Genomic DNA, 9,888 nt, shown 5'->3' with positions numbered 1-9,888 from the left:
CATTCACCCTCGTGCCATATTCCAAGCATGAATATGGGATCTCATAAAACACGTCAATCAAAACTCATCCAGGGCTTCTAGAGGTCATCCACCTCAACCCATCAAACAATGATTCCACCTCATGGTCAAACACCACAAAACCATCATCTAATCGATCTCTATCTAAGCCTTTCAGGGCTCCCGAGTGTTTGTTCCAACCAAGGCTCTAGGACTAGTAACTCAACCCACAGCTATCGCTGGGCTCCAGAGCGTTTGTCCACCAAGGCTCCAGGACTAGTAACTCAACCCAAGCTACTATAGGGCTCGAGAGTGTTTATCCAACCAAGGCTCCAGGACTAGTAACTCAACCCAAGTTGTTACAGGGCTCCAAAGCGTTTGTCCAACCAAGACTTCAGGAACTAATAACTCAACCCAAGCTAAGGAAACATGATAACTAACCAAAACAAACAATGAAAATAACCCACAATCACCATGGCTATCCAGGAAATACCAAGACTAGGCAATCAACTGCCAATCCAGGCAATCCTCCATGCCAATGACAAATCATGACCAAGAATCCACATGCATATGCAATGCATGTCCAAATTAGTGAAGAAATCATACATGCTACTCAATACCTGCAAGCAAATATGATGTAGTTGCTGATGCTGATACCTTCTCGTGTTTTCCTGCTCATCCTTTGCCTTCTTACTCCAAGAATCCAAGTATGCCACACCCACCAAGAGTGTTCCAAGAAAACTTTAAGTATCCAAGAGTATGAGAGAGAGAGAGAGAATAATGAGAGAGAGCTCCAACGTTGCGCTAAAAAAAGGTTACCAACTGATCCTCAAAAGCCTTTTTATGAATGAGGCCTCTATTTCTTCATTTTCTATTATGTCCCTTCATTTTCCTCCTCACATGCAATGTGTGACCTTTCACCTCTTTTTTCTCTTAATTTCCATTATTTTCATAAATAAATATGTCGAAATGCCTTTTAATGCCTTAGCCATTGCCTTTGCCAATTTCCTTAGCCATAAACAACCAAATGAACACCCCCTAGGATGTCTTTCCCAACATTCAGCTAGAAATAAGTGTCCCAGTGATCCATGGCTATTGTTTTTAACTTTATTACATGGAATTTTCACGAGGGCTGTTACACGCTTCATGTCCCAAACACACAAAGCCAAGCAAATCTTGGCTCACGGCAGAAGTGGAGAGAAATAGTATAATAAAGGACACAAGAACACTAAAAGCCATTATTCTCTCGCCTCTCTTGCCTACTTCAACGCCTTCTTACAACCATATATTTATATATTTATATGATAATTATTATGGTTTATAATAGATATGAATATTGTTTATAATGGTTTCAATAAAATGTATGAATGGTAAAAAAAATATTCAAATTTATTAGAGATTAGTAGAATAATTTTTAAATTTAAAATTTTAATAATATTTTAAAATTTAAAATCTTAAATAATTTATATTTCATGGAATAAAATATATATATATATATATATATATATATATATATATATAAACCCGTTGTGAGGAGGTGTTTTTTTGAATATAATTTATAATTTTTTAATATAAATTTAATAATTAAAAAAATTATATTATGAAAATTAATTTATAATAATTAAATATATTTATTATTTATTGAATCATCGAAATTTTTATTTATTTATTTTTAAGTCACTAGATAGGTTAGAGTTTAAAACATCATATCAACTAGAAAAACATGCTTGAGTTTTATGAAAATTCTTTATAAAAAATCTTGTAATTTATCATTTTGAACAAATTTAAAAAGAATTTCATTGTTTACCTGTTTTAATTTTTTTTTTTTTTATAAATATAAATCTATGTATAAAAAAGTATTATCATGTAAATTAATAAAATTACTACTATATAATATAAAATAAATAAACAAATTTCGAGTATAAGCTATGAAAGGTCTCTTTAATTAAAGGATCTTACACTGTAGCATTTTTATGAGAATATTGATTAAATGGTCTTACACTATAATATTTTCACGAGAAATACTATCATGTAAACCCAAATCAAAACACAACCAGACAATTTGTAAGATTAGAAAAAGATAGAAATATCAAAACCATCATTAATACTTACACATCATGGTGAATTAATTTGTGTTATAATGTTGAATTCATTTTCACTAAATTCGTTTATAGGAGTTTCAAAGTCATTTAAAACATTTCTAGGTTTAATATTTGTAACCGCAAAGAAGATATTGAAACTATGTATTATATAATACTAATATGTGTGATTGGATAACATTTTTAATATTATTAATGGACTCAAAGGAATCATACGTAGAATCATTAACCAATGGACAAATATCTTCAATAATATACCTATCATGAACTTTATTTTTATGTTCATCATTATTATCTTTATCCCATGTATTAAAAAGAGATAAAACATAAAGAGACTTGTTTAATTTATCTTCTCCATAAAGTACATCGTCGTCACGAAATCTTATACAAAGTAACATAATATAGGAAATAATTTGTCAACAGGATCACCTTAATGTTTATATGTGTTCTTCAATTCAAAACACACTTCAACATAATTATAATCCTAATGAGTGGTGAGGGGAAAGAAATCCATGAATTACTTCAATATGTGAATAGATGTTATTGCAAACCTTCAAACCAATATTATACTCTTTCAAGTGAATACCAAGCACAACTCATTTTTATTAAATGTTATAAAATAATAATGTCCAAGAATGTTGTGAATTTCTTGACTAGGTATAAGACAATGGTATCTTTTATGAAGTAGATCCACATTGTATCATCACTTTCCACCTATCTTCTAAATGTGTCAATGTAGGAATGGTTACTCTTCTCAGTGTAAAAGCACCTAATAGGGATTTGTCATAACCCTCCCATACTTGATCATGGTAACTTGTTTATAAATCATAAGGCAGGAAGAAATTTGAAGATGATGTTTGTGTGAAGTACTTTGATGCCTTTCACAATGAATATGGTCCACTCTTATACTCTTGTGGTTTTTTCACCCATGATGTTGATCTCACTTGGTTCTATGAGTATGTGTTAGACCTTTAATCCTAGGTACAAATTTGATTCATTAAGGGATTAAATGATGCTTCTCCAACAATTTAGAGAGAACACCTTACCCACTTAATGACTACACATGACTCTTTGATAGATGGTTTTGGACACTTATTAAGAAGAATTGGTGTAACAACCCCAGGTTAAAAGTTCATGTAATAAAGTTAATAAAGACAAAATAAGACCAAGGTCATGGGACACATATTCCAAACTTAATGTTGGGAAAAACATCATAATGGGAGTTCATTTGGTTATCATGGCTAAAGGGAAATTGGTAAAGGCAGTGGAAAAGGCTTTGAAAAGACAAAGAGGCATTAATTAGCATTTTGTTTATGAAATAATGGAAAATAGGAGAAAACGAAGGTGAAAGGTCACACGTTGCATGGGAGGAGGAAATTGAAGGAAAAATAGAGAAAATTGAAGAAAATAGAGACCTAATTAATAAAAAGGATTATGAGGATCAATTCACAGCTTTTGTTGGCTACGCTTTTGTAAGTTCAGTTTTGGAGCTCTCTCTATATTCTCTCTCTCTCGTACTTTTGCACACTTAGAGAATTCTTGCATCACTCTAGCTTTGGAGAAAGAAAGGTAAAGGAAGGAAAAGAAAGCAAAGGGAATCAAGTATCAAGTAAGGAAGAGTCAGGTCAAGCAGCTAAAACGAGATTACTTTTAGGTATTAAGTTGCATGTATGATTTTCTTGCTAGCTTTGACATGCATGGCACATGCATGTGTGTATTTGGTTCTCTTGTTGTCATTGGTATGGGTTTTTCCAAGTGTGGCAGTGGTTTCAGCCTTGCCTTGCCATTTCTAAATAGCCATGGTGTGATGGGGTTCTTTCATTTGTTTGAGTTGGATTGTCAGATGGTTTTAGAACTGAGTGAGGTGGCCTTAGGAGAATTCCCAAGGGTCTAGGAATCTCTTGACTAATAATGGCGGGATACACGGTAAATCTTGAGGGTGGATACATGAAAATTCCTCAAGGTATTAGTGAAGAAATCCATAGGCATCCATGCTTATTAGGGACTAATGATCCCTTGACTGGTTTTGGCGAGATTGGGTAAAGCCTGGTAGTCTATGTTTATTGTTTGGCCTAGGAATCCCTTAATCGGTATTGGCGGGATATAGAGTAAATCTTGATTGTATAGATGAGGCTTTTGGGCCTAGAAATCCCTTAACTTGTAATGGTGGGACATGTGGTAAATCCTGAGAAAGCCATATTTGGTTTTGTTATGAGTCCCACATTGATGCTTGGAATATGACACAGGGGTGATTGGTTGAAAGAAAGATTTGGTTCATCCCAATCTATGATTGAGTGGTACGTGGAAGTCCCTAACTTGGTTGACTTTTCCGTATGTTAATAAGAGTTATTTTCCCCTTATATTTCATGAGTATTTATGCTTGTTACAATGTGGCTTTGATGGTTATTCTATCATTGTTATTATTTTGGTTTTATGATAAACTTTAGTTATGGCTCTCATCATGCTTTGATTAGTAAATGAATGGTTAATGAATTACGACCTAATAGATGATAATGCATATATTATGAGAGGGCATCAAAACTTCTTAATGATTCTCAAATAAGTATGAGATCCCTATGTTCAGATATGTAATTATGACTTGTAGATTACATGTTCATGATGTGTCTGACGAAATTTCTGTCATGGTTGGGATGGGTCAGGTTAAGTCCTTGTTCAAGTTTTTGACTAGAGGCCTTGTCTCTGTGTTATTTATCATTTCTAAAAGTTTCATCAAGTTTTGGGCAATGGTATGGAGACTAGCCCTGGAAAAGCGACTTAGATCTCACTGTCGTTGGCACAAAATTGGGTAAAAAAGACTGGAGTTACTCCCTTGTAGGCTTATGCATGAAACTGGAGGGTTACAATTGAATTCAAGTAGTGTTATGCTAGTGTCTGGGAGTCTAGATCAATAAAAAAGCAAGTTAACTCAGGGTTTGGGCACTTGGAAGGGTGGTCTAGCTCTTGGGGGTCCTGTAGCACTTGAGGGAAGTCAGTAAAGTTTTGATTTGTCGATTCCACTTCCTTGAGGTGATCTAGGAGGTTGAGTCATGTCATAGTAGCCCTCAACTCATGTTTACCCTGGTAGACCAATGAAAGTGGGTAAATGTGGGAGGTGGCTTTACAAATGGCCTTGGGATGCTTGAGTTTATCATTTTTTAAGAATTGTTGTATGGTGTTGATGTACCATGTTTTTTTGTTTTTTGAAATTAAATGAAGCATTAATTTTTTCTATCATTTAAGGGATGTTTGTTTTTATAAATCATCTTAATCACTAAAGATCATAACGAGCGATATCATGACACTTTTTTGGGCTAAAGAGAAGCATTTTTTTTTTTCTATTAAGTATTTGCTTGTGGCAAATTTTCCCTATTGGGTTCTTAACTAGATCACAATCAGCCCAATGCCATTTGATATAATTGTGATTCCATTTTTGAATTAATATTATGGTAACAATCTTGAAAAATATTACTAAATTTATATAATCAATTTTAATTGAAATCTTACAATTACAATTCTTGTGCTCCGTGAACAATATTGTTAATTCACTAGTGTATTCAAAACCAAAGTGATTACTCCATTTTTGAATTAGGAACATTTTAACAATACCAAAGTGATTGTTCCATTTTTGAATTGAGGTCATTTTAACTATTTTATAAAATATTGCGAGAAGTATATATCTAATTATAGTCACTATTTCACATTTATAATCTTTTTTATCAAAAAAATTAGATTGCAACAATAATAATGTTATCAAAACATAAATTGTTTCATTTTTGAATTGGAGTAATAATAATGACTCTACAAAATATTTAAGATATTATGACCTTCTCTAATTAGTGGAATTAAAAGATGGCACTCTCAATAAAAATTAAAAAGGATTGGCATAAATGATAAAGCAAATAATGGTGGCTAGGTAGTAAGGAAAATGAATCTTGAAAAAGCTTTGGATAATAAGCATTCAATTTCTGTTTATTTTTAATTGAGTAATAATAATGACTCTACAAAATATTTAAGATGTTATGACCATTTCTAATTATTATGACCTTCTCTAATTAGTGGAATTAAAAGATGGCACTCTCAATAAAAATTAAAAAGGATTGGCATAAATGATAAAGCAAATAATGGTGGCTAGGTAGTAAGGCAAATGAATCTTGAAAAAGCTTTGGATAATAAGCATTCAGTTTCTGTTTATTTTTAATTGGAGTAATAATAATGACTCTACAAAATATTTAAGATGTTATAACCATTTCTAATTAGTGGAATTAAAAAATGACACTCTCAATAAAAAATAAAAAGGATAATCATAAATAATAAAACAAATAATGGTGGCTACATAGGAAGGGAAATGAATTTTGGAGAAGATTTGGGTAATAAACATCCAACTTAACATTGAAAAGGAGTATACAAAAGAAATAACTCTACAATTAGTTTTTATAAAAAAATTTAACTATTTTCAACTTCACTTATATTAAACAAAAATTATAGAGAAAAATTATAACCTAAATGATTTTATTAAAAAGAAAATTATTATTTGTGCTTTTTCTAAATCCATAGTAAATCATTTATCAATTTCATATATTAGAAAATAAAAATTAACATAAACACCTTTACATAAAACCTGGAAAATAAAAATTAACGTAAACACCTTCACATAAAACCTACCCCAACTTATAGATAAACTTTTTAACTTTCTCTATTAAAACATTGAACTTAACACATTATTTAAAAAAAAATAACAGAACTTTAACTTATAATATAAGTCAAATAAAAATAAACAAAAATAAAATACTCAATTTACATTAATAATATAATAAAAACTTAAAACTCAATTAAATTAATAACAAAATATATTTAACGATTATTTAATATATAGTATTTTTTATATTAATTATTAAATAAATTTTACTAAATAATTAACATTGACTAGATATGAAACAATGATTATTTATTTTTCATCGACAAAAACACAATTAACATTTTTCATGATAGAAAAATAATAAAAAAATAAAATAACTTATTTCTAAATGTAGAATTATCTTTATTTTCGCTTGATTAGTATCTGAATAAAAAGCTCGCTTCACTATTAGATGGCAAGGGCTAACCAACAATATATTGAGTCATAAATGCTGGGCCAGCTATGTATGTCAAGCACGTCAGTGGGATAGCATACATAACCATGGAACGGGACTCCGGCGACCAGCATGTGTTTCCGGTGGAGTATGTCGGACCCACCAACCGCGGGCCCGCCCCGTCTCGAAACTTGACAACACCACCTCCCCTCGCGCCAAAACACATTTGACTGCCGTTCAAAATCGGCCCACCTCTGCAACCCGGGCAAACGACTGCGCAAGAGCTCTGTTACCTCCTGGTATATTCCTGGTGCCATATCCTGGTTAGCCCTTGCCGTAAAGTTTCTCCTTGTTTCTTGATTTGTTGCAGCAGATGTACCCGTTTGGCCCATTTAGTTTTTACTGTACTCAGTCAGTCATGGGATTGAGGGATTCGCCATGATTTGTTAGGTGGTGCTTGCAGGTTTTTCTGATTCAAAAGAATACTCCACGAAGCAAAGAGAGGCAGGGGAATGAAGATGGGGGGCTCCGACAAGAAGCGGATCAGAGAAGAGCAAGATTTGAGTCCACCTGAGGAATCCTGGAGACAGAAACAGGGGCGTTTAATGGAGTTTGAAGCAGGGATGGCCTTTCACAAACCTGAAAATGCCGGTGCAGGTAATGAGAATTTGCCAGAGTTTTGCTCTCTTTCAAATGAGTACTCGATGTTATTGAAAGATCCATGGAGTTGGGAGGATAGCACTGGTTTCGGAATCCGAAGCTTAGCTGCTCTCAGGAAGCAGTCTTGTATATTGGACTATCTCCATGATTCTGCTGTAGATAATCGCAGTGAAAAGGATGTCGCCGAGCAGCACAAGGTACAGGAAGAGGGGGATTGTTTGAGAGGGTCTCTTTTTGAAGCCACAGATGATCAGCTCTGGAGGCCTCAGAGTCCTTTGCAGGATACAGAAGCTCTGTTTCCTCTGGATTCCATGGGTAGCCATGATTGCACGACCCTGTTGCAGGATGAGAGCATTGTTCAGGGCGCTGCTTCTTACTTCAGAATTTGGGAACAGGATGATGGTCACAAGGATGCCAAAATTCATGAAGATGGCATTGGTTTTGTGTATGGGAGTGGGATCTCGGATTGGATTCGGAGGGCTCCCTCGAATCAATCTGAGTTTTCTGAATCTGTTGAATTTGAAAGCTCTATGTTTTCACTGTAATTTGGGTCTTTTTAATTTCTTCCTCTGTAATTTGGGTGTTTTTAATTTCTTCCTTCAGCACTATTTGTGTTTCATGTCTTTCCTGCTAGGGTTTTATTTTCGAATTTGTAATCATGGCAGCAGATGGACTGAAACCAATAACCTTGATGTTATCAAATTAAGCATCCGTCGTATCTGTTTCTCCTTCTTTATTTGTAAGAACATTGTTAAGTTGCCATTGAATCTCAGGCAACGAAGGCTTCATTGAAACCCTAGCTGCTATCAAATCGGCACAACGTGGGCACTTACAAAGGATTTGTTAGGCCTTATATGACAGTTTTAACTCCCATGCCCTTTCATGCGTGACCCTGAGCGGTTCTATGATGGACATATGACTTCACATAAATTAACAATCAATCTCCTTGTCAAAACTTATTTTTTGACTGATGGTTTTGCAGGGGAGTTCAGCCAAAATTATAAAGAGATTTTTGGCGAGATTTAGTTTTAATAAATACATTTTATATATAGAGCTTTCTCAATCCAGTATGAAAGAGATGTTGTAATATGTTGTGATGTTATTATGAAGAAACGTTGTAATATGCTGTGATAATATCTAAACATTTTGATTTGTCAAATAAAAAGTATATAAACTAAGCTCTATATATATATAAACAATCTATAGTTTTATCTATAGGTTTGATAATCAGTGATTTTGCCCATAGTATTTTTTATAATGAAATCTATTTAAAAACCCGACAAAAATATGAGCTTAGAGCCAGTTTAAATCTCAATACAAGAAAATAAGATTAAGTCCATTTTAAATCTAAATTTATTCTTTCTTAACACATAATAAATCCAAATTTAAAATAAATCTAAATTAAAATTTAATTAAAATTATTATTATTAATTAAAAAATTATAAATTAGTTATATAATAAAAATCTTAAAAACATTAATTATCTCCGTAATAAGATGGCCAACAGTTACATTCAGAAATTACTTTTAGTTCCATTTCTTATAAAAATGGCGGAGAGTTAGATTAAAAAACTACTTTCAGTTCCATTTCTTATATAAAAGTATAATAATATTTTTACACTCTGAAATCTGTTTTGTTATTATTTTATCAATATTGATAAAAGCAACTACTTTCTCTAGAATTTTCAGGTAAATGGTACATTCTTCCTTGGTGGCTTTGGTTTTCCTTTTTCTCAAGCAACTTCTTTCTCCGGAATTTTCATTGTAAATAGTACATTCTTCAATGGTGGTTTTAGTTTTCTGTTCCTCAGTGATAAGTTATGGATGCTTCTATTCCAGGTGCATATTACCGTTGCCTTTGATGCAAATTTTTTTAAGAGGTTTAATTTTTTTGATGTGTAGTTAAAACAAAAAAAAATATTATTATTAAATTTTCAAAATATTTAATTATATAAAATATATATATTATTTTAAAATGTTTATTAGTGTGAAACAAATTTGTGATTTTTTTAGAAACACTATAATTAGAAAAGATTGATTTATTACATTATTTTAAAGTGTTTAT

The 9,888-nt window shown here is 32.4% G+C and overlaps 1 protein-coding gene across 1 annotated transcript; it reads left to right on the top strand.

Moving 5' to 3' along the window:
* Nucleotides 1–7,677: 7,677 nt before the first annotated feature.
* LOC149214772 (uncharacterized) lies at nucleotides 7,678–8,534 on the top strand. The gene has a single exon (XM_089390961.1). The coding sequence runs from the start codon at nucleotides 7,678–7,680 to the stop codon at nucleotides 8,368–8,370; it is 693 nt and encodes a 230-aa protein (XP_089247087.1). The 3' UTR covers nucleotides 8,371–8,534.
* The last annotated feature ends 1,354 nt before the right edge of the window (nucleotides 8,535–9,888 follow it).

Source organism: Pinus tabuliformis, chromosome 1_1 (genome assembly GCF_031772625.1).
Source record: "Pinus tabuliformis cultivar Carrire ecotype Pingquan chromosome 1_1, CPIR1, whole genome shotgun sequence".
Taxonomy (NCBI): domain Eukaryota; kingdom Viridiplantae; phylum Streptophyta; class Pinopsida; order Pinales; family Pinaceae; genus Pinus; species Pinus tabuliformis.
This window is presented reverse-complemented; position numbering and strand designations above follow the sequence as displayed.